Source organism: Malurus melanocephalus, unplaced genomic scaffold, assembly GCF_030028575.1.
Source record: "Malurus melanocephalus ecotype Western Australia unplaced genomic scaffold, MMel_1.1 scaffold_59, whole genome shotgun sequence".
Classification (NCBI taxonomy): Eukaryota; Metazoa; Chordata; class Aves; order Passeriformes; family Maluridae; genus Malurus; species Malurus melanocephalus.
In genome coordinates, this window is record NW_026623291.1 from 1,758,977 (window position 1) to 1,778,244 (window position 19,268).

The window sequence follows — 19,268 nt, forward strand, 5'->3', positions numbered from 1 at the left end:
CGGTGCCCGGTCGTTTCGGGCGCGGCCCCGCGCGCTCCCCTGTCACCACAGCAACTGGCGGCGGCGGCGCAGCCAATGGGCGCGGCCCCCGGCGGGCCCGCGCGCGGCAGCGACAGCCAATGGGCGCGGTCCCCGGCGGGCAGCCCGCGGTCACCGGGGCAACASTGCCGCCGCCGCCGCCCCATTGGTGCCGCCCAGCGGAGGGGGCGGGGCCTGCCCGGGAGGGGCGTGGCYCCACTCGTGGCACCGGGCAGCCGCGTGTCCGCCCCGTGGGCAGCGCATTCCCCGCCCGCCGCTCCCGTCCCCGCCGGGGGCCGAGCCCCGGGGAGATGTCGCTGCGATGGGTGGAAGGCTTCAGTGTTCCCTCACCGCGTGGGGCCGAGCGGGGCATGCCCCGGTGAACGGCCCGGGGACTGTTCGGTCCAGGGCTTTGCCGGGGCGACCGGGAACAGTGGGTGTCCCGTGAGCTCGGTGGGCCGTCAGGGCGGGGTTCAAGCACAGCATTCCGGGGTGATACTCGGTGTCCTGGGCGGTCAGACCAGGCTCCMGGCGAGCCTCGAGGGGTGTGGGTGCTCCCGGGGGTGCGGGTGTCAGGGTCACCAGGGACACCGGGGTGCCCAGACCGGGTGAGCAGCGGGTTTCTGGCAGGAGCTGAAGCATCCTCGAGTGGGTGCCTAAGGGAACAGAGAGGTACCGGGGTACCGAGATGCTTGTCTGAAGGTACCGGGTGTCACCGAGCTGCTCAGGTGGGGCTACTGGGGTACGGACTGCCATGGGGACGGTATCGGGGTCATCGGCGTGCCAGGGTTACCGTGGGGTAGCGGGGCGTGCCTTGTCTACCGGGGGGTACCGGGGGGTACCGGGGGGTACCGGAGGGTACCGGGGCGTGCCGCCCTGCCATTCTCTCCAGCAACCCCTCTCGGCGGGCGCCCATTGGCTGAGCGGGATCTGCCCCCCCCTCCCAGTGGCCAATAGGCGGCGGGGGGCGGGGCCCCCCATTGACAGACCCGGCGCGGCGGTGTTTACCGGGGGCGGCGGGGGCGGGGCGGCGGCGGCTATAAGAGCGGCACCGGGGGGCGTGCGGCTCCTGGGCTGTCCGCACCGCCCCCGAACACCCCCGACCCGCACCTGGACCCGCCGCAGTCACCCCGCACCGTTTCCGACTGAAGCATCCGCCCACTTAACCGGGCAGGTATCCCCGGGGCGGTGGGGAGAGGAGCAACCCCGGGGCGGAGCCCTCACGGCGTGCAGCATCCCCGGACAGCGCGGAGCATCTCAGAACCGGTACAGAGCATCCCGGGGCATCCTCGAGCCGGCGCCAAACATCCCCGCGTTGGCGCGGAGCATCCCCGAGACGGTACAGAGAATCCCGGAGCATCGTCGGACCGGCACCGAGCATCCTCGAGGTGCTACAGAGCATTCCGGAGCATCCTYGGACCGCTGCAGAGCATCCCGAGACAGGACCACTGCAGAGCATCTCCAAGCCGGAGAAGACCGGGCCGTCCCGGAGCCCCACCGGAGCATCGCCGCGGCCGCCGCCCCGGCGGAGCCGGCCCCGCCGTGCGCCCCCGGGCCCCGTCGCGGCCGCCTGCGCCCCGCCCCGCCGCCGCCCGCTCCGCACAATGGGGGCGGCGCGGCGCGGCGCGTAGCGGCGGGCGGGGAGGCGGCGGCGGGCAGGGAGGCGGCGGCGGGAGGGGAGGAGGAAGAGGCGGAGGCGGCGGCGGCGGCGGTGGGGTGCCCGGCTCCGGGATGGTGCAGCGCGGCCCCCGGGGCCGGGGCGCGGAGGCTCGGCGGGAGCCCTGCGCCCCGCTGCCCGCCCGTGACACCGAGCCCGCCTGGTGCAAGACCCCGAGCGGGCACATCAAGCGCCCCATGAACGCCTTCATGGTGTGGTCCCAGCACGAGCGCCGCAAGATCATGGACCAGTGGCCCGACATGCACAACGCCGAGATCTCCAAGCGCCTGGGCCGGCGCTGGCAGCTCCTCCACGACTCCGAGAAGATCCCCTTTGTCAGGGAGGCCGAGCGCCTACGCCTCAAGCACATGGCTGACTACCCTGACTACAARTACCGGCCTCGGAAAAAGGGCAAGGTGGGCACCGGAGCAGCCCGCCCGCGGCTCCCAGTGAAGATCAAACCCTCCGTGCTGGGCCGTGTCTCTGSCAGCCGCAGGCAGCCCGCCAAGCTGCCCATCGGCCCCGACACCCCGCAGGAGCCCACACCAGAGGTTCCCTCTGAGGACAGCCCTCTGGTTCCTGGCACGGCTGCCTGGCACCCAGCACCAGATGGGGAGCACAGCCCCCAGGAGCCCCCTGCACCCCTGAGCCCAACCACACCCTGCCCGGAGCCAGGGAGGTCCCCAGAGTGTGGGTCYCCCTCTCCCATGTCGGCTGGGTCCCCTCCTTCTTCCTTCAGCTCCTCCGATGAGGAGYTGGAGGAAGAGCTGCTGGGGATCAYGCCCGGGCGGGCGCCTGCCAGTGCCACCTGTGGTGCCCTGGACTGGTCCGTCTTCGACAAGGACCACGACCTCTTCCCGCGGGGAAGCTCCTCGCACTTCGAGTTCCCGGACTATTGCACGCCCGAGGTGACGGAGATGATAGCAGGGGACTGGCTCATGTCCAGCATCTCGGACTTGGTCTTTACCTACTGAGTCCCACTCTCTGCAGGTAACGCTCATTTTTATTTTCACCCACAATCAGGTCATATCAAAAAACAACCCAGGAAAAAAAAAACAAACAAACCGAAACCAGCTGTTTACATGCAGGAATCAGGTATTTTGCCTTGAAGCTGCTGGAAGGCAGAGCCCCTGCACCCCCACCCCCTGACACACCCCCATTCTTCATCCGTCTGTCTGTCTGACTCTCGCCTCGTGCCCGCAGGACGCATGGCCGCCCGCCGCGGTTATTTGCCCGTGAAATGCATCTCATCGGGTTTTCATTGTCACACCCGTCCGCTTCCCCCCATGGCCCCGGCGCTGACAGCCATGGCTGCTCCCGGCCGCTCCCATCTCTGCCAGCACCGTGTGCCCTCCTGCTCTGCAGGAAGCAGGAGCATCCACGMCACCCCAGTTTTTGGTGCCCACCCCACCTTCCCCATCCCTTGGAGAATGGCTGATTCCGTTTGGTTTTTGACTGCATTTAATGCATGGCTTCAATTTTCTCCTCTTCCTCTTTGCAGCCCTTGGGGAGGGATGCCAAGCCATGCCAAACTGTCCCTTCTCAACTCCCTRTTTTGTGAGGGGTCCGTGGCTTGGGGGGGTTCAGTGTCCCGCAGCCGCGTGTCCTTCCCTGTGGCGTRTGCTCCCCGCCACTCACTTTGGGAAGAGTGAAGTTGCACACACGTGATGAGCACGTGGGCGCGGGAGGATGTGTTGTTTCTCTTGCCGGGCAGTTGTGCAGGGAARGTTGTGCCACAGAGAGAGCCCGTGTCCAGAGTCACCCCAAAACTGTATGGTGACGAGCCCTTCCCTAAGTAGCCAGCCCTCATTTTAACCTTGGAGCCTGTGACCATGCAGGACCYGCTCTGGGCTGGCTGACCTTGGCCAGTGGAGTTGGGTCTCACTGTGCCCAGCCATGGTGTGAGGTGCTGCTGGGATGGCAGGGAAGGGCAGCTGTGGGAAATCTGCCTTAAGCAACCACCCAAACTGGCCCAAGAGCAGCGGCAGCAAATGCTGGTGGGCRTGTGGGGTGTGGGTGAAGCTCTGGTACAGGGCTCTTCCACACAGCACCATGCTGCGCTCCGCTGCCGACCACGCCAAGAGCAGGGACGTGCTGGCAGGGAAGATGCTGCTGCAGCGGCTCCTCCAGCTGGGATTTTCTTTGCTTTTCCTAATGGCTCCTTCCTGCGACAGCCGCCTCCTCCCACTGCCGGGAGCACGTGGCTGCAGTGCTGGCTCGGCGGCTGCCGCAGGCTGTGTTGGGGGGGCAGGAGCTGCGCTCTGGTCCAGCTGTGCTGGGTGGGGACCCCACATGTCCCGGGGAATGTGGTCACGGCAGGGGCTGGCAGCGTCTGCAGGAGCTGTACTGGGCTCGGCAGCAACCGCTGTTTGGAGCAGCCCTTGCAGTCCCCCATGACCCCGATTCCCCAGGGGCTCTGGGTTTGTGGGGGCCCCTCGGACCCTTCCTGGCCAGTGTGGTGCTGGGGGCAGTGGATCGCCTGCTCTCTGGGGCTCTGCCTCCCTGTTTTGGGGCTGCCGGTTCCCCCAGTCACAGGCTACCCCGTGCCTGCCCGTTGCTGTCAGGCCGGACTGAACCGTGACCAGGGGAAGGACATCCCCCTCCCAGGTCCTGGCATCCCCTGAGGTTGCCTCGGAGTAGGTGCCTGGCCCTGCTGCTGGAGCTGCTGGTGGCCCTGGCTCAGCCGTGGGGATAGGCAGTGCAGCGCAGGGAGAGGTGTGTCCCCGGGTCCTTTGCAGGGATGTTGATGTCCCCTAGCCCAGTCTCTGGGGGCCTCTCGAGGCCCCCCACGATGGTCAACCATCAGCAGTGTAGATGTGTCGGTGTGTAGCGGTAGCTGTGCGTGTATGTTGGCATTAGCCACGGTGTTTCGGTACCCCCGTGCGGGTGCCAGCCTGCGGAGCCAGGCGGGCATCACGCATCAGACACGTGTTCCCTGGATAGAGCGCGTCCTCTGCGTCCCCTCCCTCCCCGGCCGTTCCCCACCGGATCCAGTCCCGCCCCCAAAGGTGGAAAAGCCAAATAAGCGCCGGGACAGCCGTGATTCTGGCAGCCTGCTCCCACCTCATCGCCGCCTTGGGGGGCTTCTGCCTTTCCGCCCCCTGGGCACCCCCGCCCCAGGAGCATCGGAAGCCCCCTCTCATCTGTGAGCCGGGTTTGGGGTTCCCGTGGGGTCTGGCGGCCCCAGAGCTCTCTGACACACCCAGATCTCACCCAGCACCTCGGTGCCTTCTTGGGGTGCGCAGCCACCCCGTGCTGTGGCCAGAGGTTCTCAGGGAGGGCGCCGAGGCTGATGGTCACCTGCCCTCCACCCCTGTCCATGGGGAAGCCAAAGCCCCCAGGTACCAGCAAGGCCTGAGGCCACAGTGAGAGTCTCACATCACATGTGTGCTTTGCTGACCCTGCAGCTCAGGGCTCAGCTCCCRTTCCCAGAGGGGACACAGGTCTCGGTGGTCCCCTATGTGCTGTGTATCGCCCTCGAGCCAGGGTGATCCCTCCACASACTGTCAGGCGAAATATTTCCTCAGGAGCAGGTTCTTGGTCAGTGCCAGAACCGGAGCCAGCGCCGGGGTCCCCTGCCCCGGCCGCAAGCACAACATCATCCGCTTTGTCCCCGTCCCCACCCCTGTCCCCCTCCTCGAGTCTCGCCGGGTGTGTTTGTCAGGGAGAACCGTCGTGGACARTGGTGGATTTTCTGTGCCGTGTGGTTGTAGTGCTTAGAGACCCCCCCARCGTGCGGCCCCCTCCCGCTGCGCCCCCGCTGCCCGGTGCTGGCTGGCATGCGTGTGCGAGCGTGTGTGCGTGCGCGTGCGACATCCCGTCATCACTCCAGACAAAGCGAATAATAATAATAATAGTAATAATAAATAATAAAAATAAACCAAACCTCTCTCAGGAAGCAGCTGCCCTGGCGGCGGCCGAGCGGGCCAGGGGTCCCCGGAGCTGGCAGGGCCCCGGCGCAGCCTGCGAACGGGTGCCATTGCTCGGGGTCACCTTTGTAGTGTCGTGTTAGTGAAAGGTCCCTGTGTCTGTTATCTTGGAGAAACAGGATTTTAGCCGAGGGGCAGTGATGACCCCATCTAGGCCCGCCCCGGGAGTGCAACGCGGCTGGCCCTTGCTCCGCGGAACCTCGGCTAACAATTATCCTGACTGTTGTGATTATGGAATAAAGTGTGTTGGTCTGCTCCTCATGGCTMCGGCTCCTTCTGTGCTGCCTCACTCCTCCCAGGGGAATCTGGGGTTCCCAGAGCTATGGGAGGTCCCCAGGGAGATTCCCAATGGCCACAATTCAGCTCCCAGGCATGTCAGCTCTCACCCCGAGCCCGGGCTCTCCCACACTGGGAAGGTGGGCTGGGTGTCCCTGGAGCGTGAGCAGTGTGAGCATGTGCACGCGTGTGCACGTATGTATCTGTCCACATGCAGCCCCTCGCCCCACCCGTGTGTGTGAGCAATCCCAACACCGCCTCCCACTCTGTTCAGCCAGGGGGAGGGGACCGAGTGTAGTAAGGGGGGGGGGACAGTGGAGAGGGTGGGGACTGGGGGTGTTAATCCAGACCCACAGGAGGGCCCGGGGGGGCCACGAGGTCACGCGCCACTTGCATCACACCCAGACCCCCGCCCCCATCTTGCCGCAGCTGTTGCCACGGCAACAAGAGGAGCCCAGAGCATCCCCGGGTACCGCCAGCCCCTCCTGCTGCCCCGCACTGCTGGGGACTGGGCTGTCCCCGGGGGAGGGACAAGTGCAGGGGCTGCCCAAGCCACGGTGACCCCCCAAGTCTGCAGGCCACACCCACGGGAGAGCCTCCAGCACCGCAGGGACCCTGGGTGGTGCCGCAGGGGCAGCAGTATTCCAGCGTGGTGTCACCACAGCTCCTGGCCATGGGATTCCTGGCCATGTCGCTATGCAGGGACACTGCCACAGGGGGGCCATGGGGCAGCCACGGTCACAGCTCACTGGCCATCACCACTGCCCTCCTTACCAAAGGTCACCCTACCATCACCCATCACCTTACCTAAGGTCAGGGCCACAAGGCCTGGTGTCCAACGTCCAAGATAGCTTGCACAGGCACATGCACACCYTGCCACTGGCCTGCTTCTGAGTCACATGTGGCAATGGCCTCTTGCTATTCCAAAGGTGCCACATACCTCTTGCCACCACTTCTCCTTCCCTCCTGCTGCCCAAAGGGTGTCCCTCCTAAAGGGCCATTGAGAAAATGGCTTCTGAAGAAGCCAGAGGGAATTAAAAACAGCCAACACGGCTGCCAGCCTCGAGCCATCCAGCCAAACCTGCTTCCAGCCTGGCAAAGGCGGCTGCATCGCCCCAGCTCAGTGGAGCATGCCCTGGGAACTGGGCATCCTGCCCGGCATCTCCKCCTGCAGCCAGGCACCCGGCCCGGGGTGCGGAGCAGGCCGGGAGCTCAGGCTATTTCCAGCCCCACGCCTCTGATGGGGGGGACACCCCCGAGAGCCAGTGGCACACGCAAGGYCTGGCGTTGGCCCAGAGGGAGGCAAATGGATGGAGAACACTGACCAGGGCAGGCACGCGCCCTTTGGCTCCACTCCTGCTCCTCTTCCCACGGGGCTGCTGGGTGTGAGGCCGTGCTGAGCTGGCCTGGCTGCCACGGGGAAGGYGCCAGTTCTGGGCCACAACGTGCCACAAGAGTGGACCTGGCAGCCCTAGCCTGGGGAAGGGCAGGAAGTGTGTTTAGTAACTGTTTATTTTACAGTTTTAGTGTTTGTAGAAATCTGCATTTACAGGGGATGTGTAAGTCTTTGTACAGAGAAACTGAAGCACCCGCAGCGACCGTCTCTTCTCAGGCCCTTCCTCCCCTAGGGACAACACAAAAACTAAAGTGCATCATGGCCAGGGAGTGGGGGGGAGGGCTGCAGGGGCTCCTCCTGGGGGGTTCCAGCCATTCCTTTCTTCCTTCCTTCCTTCAGGGTAGTATACAGAGCAGTTCTGGGGCCTCCAGCAGCACCCCCAGGACACCACACTCTCCTGCAGCAATGGTTTCTAAAGTGCTAAGTGACCCAGCCTTCAGTCCTGCTCTGCTACTCCAGCAGGTGCCAAGGGGCCAGGAATGGGATCTGCCTTCAGCCACRCCGGGAGGAGCCCCCTGAGCAGCCCTAGGTCTCTCCAGGGGCACCAGCACCAGCGAGGAGAGGAGGGAACAGGTCTTGCTGTGGACAAGGGCAGTTTCACACACTTCAGATTTCATCTGGGAAACTCCTGCTCAGAGCTTTATGGGAACACAAGTCAGGAATGACAACTGCCCACTTGCCCTCCGGCCAGAAAGGCACAGCCCCTCCATGAGCAAGGGCCCATGGAGCAAACTGGAACATACCTAGGGCGGTTATAGACCAAGAGGGGTGGGAGTGGGGGGTGCTGAGCTTCACAGGGCATGAATTTTCTTCTCTATCCCAAAATACCTTTAACCAACACCTCCTTTTCAGGTGTGCAGCCCCTGGGCATGGCACAGATGGCTTTGGGCACAACAGAGCAATTGATGGGGGAGTGGGAGGGAGCTGTGAGGGACAGGTAAGGGCACTTGCGGGAGATTCAGCAGCTTGGGGGAGAGGTAGAGGCAGAGTGTCTATTGGCTTTGTCTCAGTGGGACACCGAGTTGATTAGAAGGATTTGCTGCTTAGGTTGCAGGGCAAGGAGTGCTGGGAGCTGCCAATGGGACTGGTGGAGAGATGGGAACTATGCAGGGATTGGGGTGGTCTTTTTAGGAAACCCTTTGTGTTATTTCAAAGGCGATGCTGAAGCCTGATCAGCTCGTGGGGGAGGTTTTTGACACATTTCCTACTGCAACAACTTCTGTCCAGTGCAAACTGATTGACAAGGTGGAAAATCGCTTTCTCCATGTGGGCATGTTAGTGTCCACTTCCAGAGTTATTAAAGAAATCTGCAATGGGTGTTTACAGTGCCACTAAGACTTGTAGTAGCMTGGCCTGGCACATGACAGCACGCACCTTTGGCAGGGTGACCATGCTTGTGTCTCACTTCATTGACTCCAGCTATGGTCACGGTACTGCCAGCACAGCAGTGGCAGTGCCTGAGAGCTGAGGGGAGCTAAGGTCTGCTCCCACCCCCTGCAAACAGATCAGGCTGCAAAGATGAGGAAGCAAAAAGAGCCAGGGAATGTTACACACTGAAGAGAGGCTGACAGCATTGTGCTGGCAGGGGTGTGGGAAAGGTTTGGCTCTACTCAGAGGGTGCCTACARGAAGGGAAGGGTTGGAGCACCAGCAAAGCTGAAGGCAGATTGCAGGGYACACCAGAGCAATGAGGAGCCAAAGGGCTGCCCTGTTCCTCAGGAGTGCAACAGCCCTCCACCTCCACACATGCAAGCACCCAGGCCAAACCTTGTTGGACACACTCCTCCAGGCAAGGATCTGCTCTCACTCCCATTAATTTTCCCCAATGGAGAATGCAGGATAATTTGGGCACAGCCCACACACAGTTCTCCCTTTGTACAGTCACCTGAACACAGCCTGAACAGCCAAACTTGTCCATACCTCTAGTTCCTCAGGGAACAGCGGCAGTGCCTGTCTGCTCACCCTTGCACAGGGAAAGGGGAACGAGGTGAGCATGGTGTGGGGAACCGTCCTGCTGGGCTGGTTCCCTCAGTCTCTGTCACAAAGGCCAAAAGCGTCATTGGACGCAACAAGAATAAAAAATAATCTTCAGACAGGTCGTTTCTGGACATGTCCTTCATCAAACATAAGCCCTTCCCACCGGGGAAGGATGTGGTAACAGGGAAGGCCCTTCCTCCGGCTTCAGGGGAAAATCTGCAGTTCAAACTTGGGTGCCCACTCCAGTGCACTCTTCACCACGGCCAGGGCAGCTGCTCCCAGGGCCACCGTCAGCCCCATCACTGCCAGCTTGACAAAGCGGTTGGTCCGGGGCTTTGTCAAGATGGATTTTGTCCGCTCCTCCCCTTGGAGGCGCTCCTCCCCTCGGARCCGCTCCCTGAAGCGCTGCCTCAACACAGTGTCTGGTCTCTGCTGCACTGATGCCAGCTCAAAGTCCTTAAAAGTGGAAGCCGCAGTTCTGCAAGAGAAGGAACGGGTCAAGGAGAGTCCCCAGCTCGCCCCGGGGACCAGCCTCCTGTCAGGAAGATCTCCATAAGGAAGCAAGCCCTGGCAAGGGATGTAGGGAATATACAGGCTTTCCAACACTCACCGTTCAGCCTGAGCTGCCTCCTTGGCGAGTTCGGATGGTGGGAACTGGACAAAAAGGTCCCCGGCTTTGCTGATCAGAGACTCGTAGGGAAGGTCCTGTGGGATCTGGGACAGGAGGTGGTGGACAGAGGCCATGTCACACTCGCAGTCCAGAACTTCCTGCTCCCGGTGCAGCACAATCTGCAGAGAGGAGTGAAGACAGAAAAGGAAGTGGGGACAACWCCTTGGCACATGCTGGCACTTGTTTCAGAACCAGAAGAAAAAAAACACTTTACTTCCAGCTGAAAGATCTTCAAGAGGACACACTGCAGTGAAGCATTCACTGGGAAAGGAAAATGCCAAACCCCTTCTGAGACTCTGAGGCCTTGAAAAGCCTCTTTCAGGGTACTTAGGTCTGTCTGCTGCGCAGAGCCTGCTATTAGCAAGTCAGAGATGTGGGCAGAACCTCAGCAGGGTTTGAACCTCAGCAGGGTTTGACTCAACGACTTGCTTTATGCCAGGGAAGGATGGGCAGGTGGACAGTGCAAGGCTGKCCCCAGCCAGCATGTGCCCAGAAGCACTCCAGCATGTGCTCAGAAGCAGGACCAGCACATGAAAGCAAAGAAAAACAGTGTAATGCTGCCTCCAAGGCACTGAACTGGTACAGCTTGCACATTTGGACACCCTCAGGTTGCCCTACGTTCCCCTGGATCCCACCTGCCCTTTGCCATCGCCAAGGACATCACTGACTCTATGGGGCTTTGCAGAGCGGGGTGCAGTTGGGGACAGCACCAACACTGGTTTTGCTGCAGCTCCTAACTCCCACACCTCAGAATGGCACAGAAAATCCCTGCCCACCCCATCAATACCTACCACAGCCGCAAAATAAATGGGCATCAGTGGGTGGCAAGCCAGGAAGAAGTCATATAATCGCACAACATGCCGGAAGTCAGACAAAACGTGGCCGAACCAGGTGATCAACCAGCTAAGGGCAAAGATGGTGCCCACCTCTGCACTACAGAGAGAAAGAGCTGTTAGGTCAGCCYGGAAACAGGGATGAAATGCTCCCGAGCCACCCCTGCGCTGCACAACTGTGCCTGGGAGCRGGGATGGAGCTGGCTAGCAGTGGARCACTGAACCCAACCCAGAGCAGGAACTGCACCTCTGAYACAACCCCCRGGCAAAGGGCTGCCACTACTTGAGTCACATCCAGTGGAGGCCACAGCAGAGGCCAAACACTCCTTTCAGGGGACTCTGAATGTGTGATGTACTATGGCACTATCTGGTTTGCTGGCTTGAGGGGAACTGAAGTCCTGCAGCATAGCCAGGTTTTTAGGTTCCTTCCCACCCTAAGAGCTTGCTAATTCTGGGAGTTTGCAATCAGGGGTGGTACCCAAAGATATCCTGTCTGTGAAACAAAAGACACACCCGCCCAAGAAAGGGCTCTGAACTGACTCTTCTCATTCACCTTCCTGCTTCTGCTTTGACCTGTTCAGGCACATTAGTGTGTCCCTAATGCAATACCTGGGAATTATCCCCAGAACTAGCAAGAAACTACAGCAAGGTCCCACCAGACATAAAAGCGGTCAAGTGAAGCAGTTGTAGCATTTTGTACAATACTGTCCCCAAATCCCCAGCCTTTCCAACACAGGCTGCAGATAACTGGCCTGAAGATGGCACCACGTAAAACCCCTCTAGACAGACAGCACAAATTTGAGTCTGCTCAGAAGTGAGTGCCACATGGCTTTGGGGTGTCACCATCAGCTGTTGAYTCCCTAAGGAAGCCACTGTGGTGCTGAGGATGTGCTGGTGCAAATGGCCCTGTGAACAGTAACTTGAGACTGGCAGCGGAGAGCCAGGAGGCTCTGAGGGAACATCTGCATACCTCTGCATGAAGTCATGCACCTCAGGGTTCACCTGGTCTATAATGGGCATCAGGTAATTTAAAATGTGCTTGGTATTATCCATCGTTGGGTCCATAAAATCCCTGAGGAAAGATTTAAAAGCAGCTTTGTCAAGCAACAACATCAGCAAGAGAGGCCACAGAAGATRAYGTACATGCARTAAAACAGCCATGCAGGCAGAGTGKCCCTTGGCCCCAAGGAATTCTGTCTCTTTGGGACAGCCTCCTTCMTGCTTGTCTGGGACAGAGAGGGCTGACCGGCACACAGAACCCACGCCCAGACTATCATGCTGCTGTCAGCTGACACTTCTTATTTTGCTGCAGTGCACACAAGAACCATAAAACTTTTCCAGCACCCAAAATCTGATTCCTGCCTGGGAGAGGAGAGATTATCCCTCCAAACCACACTCCCCAGCTGGAAGYTTGCTCTTATTTCAGTGTACAAAYAGAAGACACTTTTCACGTGGGGCAYAGGACACTGGCAGTACAGACAACACTGCCCAGGGCTATGCAAGGACAAGCGGGAGGAAGGTGCTGAGCCAGCCCCCAGGACCTGGAAGGGCCCTGACAGCCACACAACCATGAATAATGCATATGCATTGGCTTTTCCAACTCCAAGAGATGCTACAAATTAACTGACAGCCTTCAATTATCCCTTCCCCAGGGCACAGCCCCTTGCAGAGCCATGTGCTGTTGTGTGGTCAGGCTGTTCTCATAGCACCCCTCTGGGTACAGGCATGACAGGCAGCTGCTTTAACCTGAGGCTCTGCCTTCATGGCCCCCCTTCCAGGCCAGCTCCACCTGCAAGGTGTCCCCACAGCCTGAGGACATGCAGTTGGCTCCTCTCCTCCCACTGAGTACCTGAGATGATGTGTTGAGAGCTTCTCCACCAGTGCCGTGGCCAGCCTGTCCCCCACCACCAGGAGGAAGGTGACCACGATGTCATGGTAGCCCTGGTAGTAGTGCAGCTGGGGGTTGCGCTTGAGGACGTGGAGGATGATATCGATGAGCTCCTCCTGCAATCCTTCCCTCTGGTCATCGGGCATCCCTGTGGGCACAGCACCAGGCAGAGGTGGGACAGCTGTGCCACCTACCAGTGCCTGCTTYGGGAGTGAGGGTGACTGTGGTCAGGAAAGCACTTCTGCTGGATCTCAAGGGATGCGGTGCACAGAGAAGGGCAGTAAAACTGGTGGAAAAAGCTAACCAATCCTGTCTCCCAAAACTCTGCAGGCCCACTGAAAGCTGGCCAGTTGCTCAGAAGTTTAATTTTTAGAAATGGAGAACCCTTATCTGCAAGGAAGCCACTGTGGAGGACAGGAGAAGGGTTACTGATGTTTGCATAGTGCTGCTGTAAAGAGAGAATTGTTCTGCATATCCAGCAATGATGAGGACATTTTAGTAATTTTTAATTTCCCAGGAGTTCTAGGAAAAAAATCAGTGGGACCCATTTCCACAGAAACTGTGCCAACTGCATCAGCCTGTGAGGCCTCCAGCAGCACAACTTTCTATCGGTCCCCTGCTTACATGTGTCCCCTGAACATGTGTTCAGGGAAAGGAAGTCAGAGGGAAAACATTGTTCCTGCCCTGCACAGCTGCAGCCAGTTTCTGGCAGTCCCTGTCAACAGATAAAATGCCCAAAGGCCAAGCAGAGAGTCCCAGTGGAGATCCTGMAATGACAAAGTTCTTTTCCTCTGCTTCACTAATGCAGCTAAAAATAGGCAGCAGGCTGCCATTCAAGGGCAAAAAAATCCGTAGGAGCAGAGCCTTCAGGAATCAGGCCTGCACACAAGCATCCACGCCTGCAAGAATCAGAGTGAATCAAGTGTTTACACAAAATAAAAGTGGCAGAAGGGGGAGGCAGATTCTGGCCAGAAATAACGACTGCTCTGCACAGAGAGCTGCTGGATTTAGCATTTTTATAAATAACACAGCAAGGCACCAGCCTCTCATCAGAACTAAACAACTGCAAAACTGTTTTGCTTCTAAATGTTCCAAATTCTATTAAATTTGGTGCAAAAACCTGATTTTGAGGCTGTTTTATACCAGAGATTGTTCTAAGCRCAGACCAACCCACCTTCCCTGCCCCTGAGCTAGACCATGGACTAAAATAAACCAAAGCAAATGGCATGTTTCTCAAGCTTTCCATCTGTCCTAATCTCAACAGGTGATGGTGCACAAGATCCGTGAAGGATCTGGCCTCTCTCTGCTGCAACTGTCTGCTGGGAGCAGCCTGCTGGCAGAGGGGCTCAGTGGGGCAGGGGAAGTGGAACATTGGAAGAGCCACATCAAAAACCATCTGTGCAGAGACTGAAGGAAACTGATGGCTGCRGAAGGGCTCCATTGCAAGAAGCAGCTGCTGTGAGCTCAGGCCCTTGGAGTAATGAAGTGTCACCTTCTGCAGCCTCCCAGGGAGGTCTGAGCCAGAAGGAGCCCCACGGCATTGATCTTGTTTGTGYAGAGTGGGAAGAGCAGAATCCTCCCTCACCTGGTGGGAAGCGGCGCAGGGATCGCCGCACATCCAGTAACACTTGCTGGTAATCCTTACTGTCCTCTCGCAGCTCCTTCCCTGCTTAGAAAAATAGGAACAGGATTAACACAAAGTATGCAACAATACGAGGAAGAGAGYGGGGTGAGTGAGTCAGGAAGATCCCCGCTGAAGGTGGACATGAGGCTGCACACACCCCCTACTCCCCTTTTCCATGTCACACCTCAGCCCTATCCCTGCTCTTTCACTGCCACTCACTCTGACACTAACAGCAAACGAGACAATTATTCCTTTAACAACACGTTAAAATCCTTAAACTGACAGCACTCCCAGCACTCCTAYGAACATCTCTGCTCCACAGTTTTGCTGTGCAATTCAAAGTGTACTCAGCAGCAGCACCACAAGTGTGCTGTGGAGACCACAAAGAATCACAAAATAGAAAGAATTCAGAAGAAAACTTCATGCAGGGTTAGCTAAGACAGTTAAAACAGAAAAGTTCAGTGAGCCAGCAAATTTCTTCTGTGTGATCATGTGAAGTTAAACGTTGTCTTCCAGTAGCTCTGGCCACCTCACACCACCGCTAATGTCACCCAGCTCTTGACTGATGTAGGGGATGCATGTTTCCAAACAGCCACAGAAATAGGAACAACAACAAAACCTGACCTGGGTGACTATAAAAGCTACAGGACATGGAGCTCCTGCACTGCTATGGTTTAAAAACCTTGTGGGCACTTCATCAGGAAGGYTGATGTCCTTGCACCTGTTCTGATCAAAAAACACRTGTGKGTCACACAAATGCTCCCTGGGAGASAMACCYTGGAAAGATTTTGGCCAAGCCAGGGCTCAGCACAGCCACCTCTCCATGGGAAGAACACAAATCACGTCTGATTCTTTCTGCTGCAGGTGAACTCACATATGTCAGCTAATGCTCAGGGCCATGCTGATCACAATGAACTGATTCCATCACTGTCACTAAACAAAACAACAAATGTCATTTTTAGAAGCCGTGTATTGTTTACATACAACACTGTATTGGTGCTGCAGTGAGTCCCCTTTGCACATGAGCTTAGTGGGAAATGCAATACACACAGGGAAAAGGCAGGTCAGAAAGCACATCCTTCCTCCAGTGACAAAGGTCACTGAGCCKCTCTTCCCAAGCAGCTGAGTTCAGGCTGTTCCATACCTGGAAGAGGGGGCAGGTCATCTGTATTAACACTGAGCAGCTTTGGCCACACTTTGCACCGGATCTCGTCCGTCAGGAGGCCACCCTCACTGATCGCCATCCGCCTCAGCGTTGCCACATCAATGGGGTCACTGTTCAGAGCCTGGTAAATCTCTGCCACTTTTCTTTTCTTTTTATCATCGAAGTCTGCAAAAGGTCACAGAGATGTGAGCTGACAGGCAGTGCCAGCACACAGCAGGGGTGAACAGCAGCCACTCACAGAAATGTCACACACACAAGGGAAATGACACAGGACAGTTGTCACACTGTCAGGACAGGGATGACWTTGGTGGTGACCCCTCCAGCTGAGTGTCCCCATTTCTGCAAGCTCAGCATTCAGGGCACCTCAAAGGACACCCTCACTAATTCCCTATAAACCCTGGGAGTCCCACAGTGGGAGGCAAACACGGCTCCTCCTGACACAGGAGCCACCACCAGTGCCCAGACAGAGCCCTCAGCTCTTGTCCTTCCCAASGGCTCCAAGCGGGACCAAGACAGCCCTGCAAAGCCTCCATCCTGCAACTCTTTGCTCTTTGATGCAGCTGCCAGCTCAGATATCAAGTGTTTCCTAAGACCAGGACYTAGGAAAGTGTTCTAAAAAGGATAGGAAAGTGTTCCCAAAACTGTGTTCCTACCGACTCCCAGGTGCAGCCGTCCTAGGAAGAAGCCTGAGCATTTCCACTGACAGCAACAGACACAAGAAAGGACATAATTATACCAGAGTTAAAGAATCATAAGCACATTGACTTCTCCTACAACAAACACAAACCTGCCAGCCATCAGAACACACACAGCTCAGCCAGTAGCAAACAATTCCCACTGTTTTGAGCAGCACGGGAACTTAGRGCAGGGAGGGAAGGGGGTAACACACAAAGACACAGTGCTCGGGTTAGACACACTTACAGGACACCAGAGCGCTTCCCAGGGAGCGGAGAAGGGACACTATTTCACACCACATGGTGGAATTTGTCACCGCTGCCTCATGTGAGGAAGGAGAGAAGTGGCTGAGAGCCACTCGATATCCCACACCGGAGGAGTYGCCAGTAAGGAGGTTTTGCTGAGCAGCTGTGGGGCTGGAGTGCAGGATGAGGCTACAAACGTTGCCTTTCCCTAAAGGCTTTTCCCATAGATGCAACAACTCTTGGGATCCAAACAAGACTTGTTCTATAAGGGACGTGTCCAAAGAGGATTTGTGGTGGGAGGAATTAAAAGGACCTCGATGGAGAAACAGCTGTTTCCCAAGGCCGTGCCCTCCCGGCAGCGATCGGGGAGTTCATTCCTCTGCCCACGTGGCACCTCAGCCACTGCCCCCGCCCTCTGCCTCCGAGCTGCTGGCTGGAAGYGCAGCTCTCTGCGAGGTCTGAAAGGAGCCGGCAGGTCGGCAGGCTGCTCACACACACGGACGATAAGTAGGTCGAGCAGTAGATGCTGTTCCTTCTCAAAGACCCTTTTTAAACACTTCTTGGATCAAAACAAGCTGTAACAGCCCACGACAGAGCTCCACCTCCYTCTGAATTCCAAGTTCCTGGTAACATTAAATCTCCTATCGCTCACACAGTGACTGCAGTTTCTTTTACTTCCTTTCCCGCCCCTTGTGCAAGCAGAGTTATTTGCACAACAGAAGCCAGCTCTGCTCAGCCGGTTCCCTATTCCCAACCAGTTCCCTACCCCCAGCTGTTCCTGATCCCCTGCCACACGCACACACTGGGCTGTCACATACCGATGCCTCGGGAAGGAGACAAAGCCTAARGGAGAAAAAACTCCTGTTCATACACGAAGAATTTAGAGAGTAGTGGGAAGAAAGGAGCACATCTTGCGGGATCCTCCTCTCAGACTTACTGATAAAGACCCCAATATTTACACTTTTCAAACACACAAGGTACAATAGCTGCAAGTATTACCAAAAMCAGAGCATTTCAAATCGTGTTTTGTGCAACAAGACCTTAACTTGCACGTTCACACTTGGAAGAAGAGACACAAATCCCAAGCTGAGGGCGRTATAAAACCCAAATGGGTCCGTCGGTGCTTCTGCAGGCACCGGGCACCAATACACGGCCTCACCAGGTCGGGCAGGACCCGGCCCCGCCGCAGAGCCCTCGGTCACTGCCGGGAGCGCCCTAAGGCCCGGCTCGGGTCAGGCAGCACCAACCACGCCCGGCTGCTTCCATCCGCTTGAGCCCGCGGCGGCCGCACAGCCGCGGGATGAGCCGGACCGTTCGCTGGGACCCGGGACCGACCCGGGAGCCCGCCGGGACCCCACCGGGACCCCACCGGTTCCCCCGTCCGCTCCCGCCGGGGCGGCTCAGAGCGCAGCGCCGGCCCCGCCCCGCCGCCAGGGGGCGCCGCCGTGCCCGCAGGGGGCGCTCCAGCCCCCGCCCCCTCAGCGGAACCACCGCCCCCCGCCCGCCGGGCCCGGCCCAGCCCGTACCGTGGCCGCCGACGCCGTTGCGCGGCGGGCTCTGCCGGCCCATGTTCCCGGGCGCTGCGGCGCATTCCGGGCCGGACACCGGGCCGGACCGGACCGGGTCGGGGCTCTGCGCTCCCCGCACCGTCCGGTCCCGTCCCGCCCCCGCCCCCACCCCGCCGGCGCGCGGGCGGGACGTCACGACGCTGCAATGCGCAGGCGCGACGCCTCTCGGCGGGTCACGCGGACGGAGGCAGCCGCGCATGCGCAAACGGCAGTGGGGGGGCGCCCGCCAACCCGCACGTGTGGACTCCGAGTGCGTGCCAGCGGTTATTTAAAAYAAAACAAAACAAAAAAMCCGCAACCCCCAGCCATGTCCACGGTACAGATTATTCTCAGCGCTGTCGTGGGCGGGTAACACACGCACAATGGTGCTGCACACAGGGACTGCTGCCATCCCRTAAAAAATAGCCAAAACCCCTCCAAACTCCCCCATCAATGCTGAGACAGCGGCAGTGGGAGAACAAGCACCCAGCACTTCGCGTAAGAGCTTGTCAAGTCCACAAAGCTCCTTCCATGCACAGGGTTCCRTGGTTCCTTGTGCAAGGGCTGACGGGCACTGGGACCATCCACCACTCCCAATCTTCTCTTCCACACGTCTTACCCTGGTGCAAACCTCCCTTGCTTGGAATAATAAAAGAACTGGGTTAAATGTCCTGCATGGCTCAGAACCAGTGCAAACAAGCTGTATTTTGTCATACTGGGTGCTTTTACGTTACAGCACATTGAGGTAACAGTCAACACAGTCCAACTTTCACATCACTTTAGGATATAAAAGATTAAGTACAATGGATTTCCACTGGATGAAGGCATGAAGGCAAAAGCTACTCTGGTGTATGTGAAAAACCTCATCTCCCTGCCAGCAATGCTCACAGAAAGAGGCAGTGTTCCATGTCCCAYAAATCAGTTTAATCCAGCCCACACGCTCCATCCTAAAATTAACTAAGCAATGTGGAAGCACATGTCCATCCCCATCCCCCCAAAGGACAGACGAGGGATGGGTACCTGGGACAAGAAGGAGCTGCTGGCCAAGGTGTCAGCACCCACTGAGGAACATGAAGATCACTCAATGACCAGAGGAGCAACTGCTGCAATGGCTTTGGSATGGGAGGTCACTGAGAGGGACAGGCACCATTGTGCCTGCAGCCACACCAGCTGARCCTCCCTAGCATTAGGTGACTGAAAACAAGTCACAGAAATCCAGTGAGTGGCAACACACACAAACACCTAAGAACTGGTTCATCATCTCAGTTCCCCACCATCATGGCTGAGACAGAAGAGGAGGGTTTTTTGTTATGGCAAAAGATCCTTCTTCCAGGAGGTACTTTGGCTTGTGACATCTGTGTAAGGCTTC

General features: G+C 58.1%; 2 protein-coding genes across 6 annotated transcripts; one reads left to right on the forward strand and one right to left on the reverse strand.

Annotated features, from left to right (window-relative positions):
* Positions 1–1,733: 1,733 nt before the first annotated feature.
* SOX12 (SRY-box transcription factor 12) lies at positions 1,734–5,857 on the forward strand. Its single transcript, XM_057366028.1, has one exon. It carries the CDS (start codon positions 1,750–1,752, stop codon positions 2,647–2,649), a length of 900 nt encoding a protein of 299 aa, XP_057222011.1. The 5' UTR covers positions 1,734–1,749; the 3' UTR covers positions 2,650–5,857.
* A 3,518-nt stretch (positions 5,858–9,375) lies between these two features.
* TBC1D20 (TBC1 domain family member 20) lies at positions 9,376–18,045 on the reverse strand. 5 transcript variants are annotated; one of them, XM_057366033.1, is made up of 8 exons: positions 17,879–18,045; positions 15,412–15,597; positions 14,229–14,309; positions 12,605–12,791; positions 11,726–11,827; positions 10,714–10,855; positions 9,863–10,041; positions 9,376–9,730 (listed from the first exon to the last, which is right to left on the reverse strand). In XM_057366033.1, exons 1-8 carry the CDS (start codon positions 17,919–17,921, stop codon positions 9,457–9,459), a joined length of 1,194 nt encoding a protein of 397 aa, XP_057222016.1. In that variant the 5' UTR covers positions 17,922–18,045; the 3' UTR covers positions 9,376–9,456. The 5 variants fall into 5 exon arrangements, with proteins under 5 accessions (XP_057222016.1, XP_057222014.1, XP_057222017.1 ...); XM_057366031.1 differs by having other exon boundaries at positions 14,229–14,312; XM_057366034.1 differs by lacking the exon at positions 17,879–18,045 and adding an exon at positions 17,352–17,667 and having other exon boundaries at positions 14,229–14,312.
* Between the last annotated feature and the right edge of the window lie 1,223 nt (positions 18,046–19,268).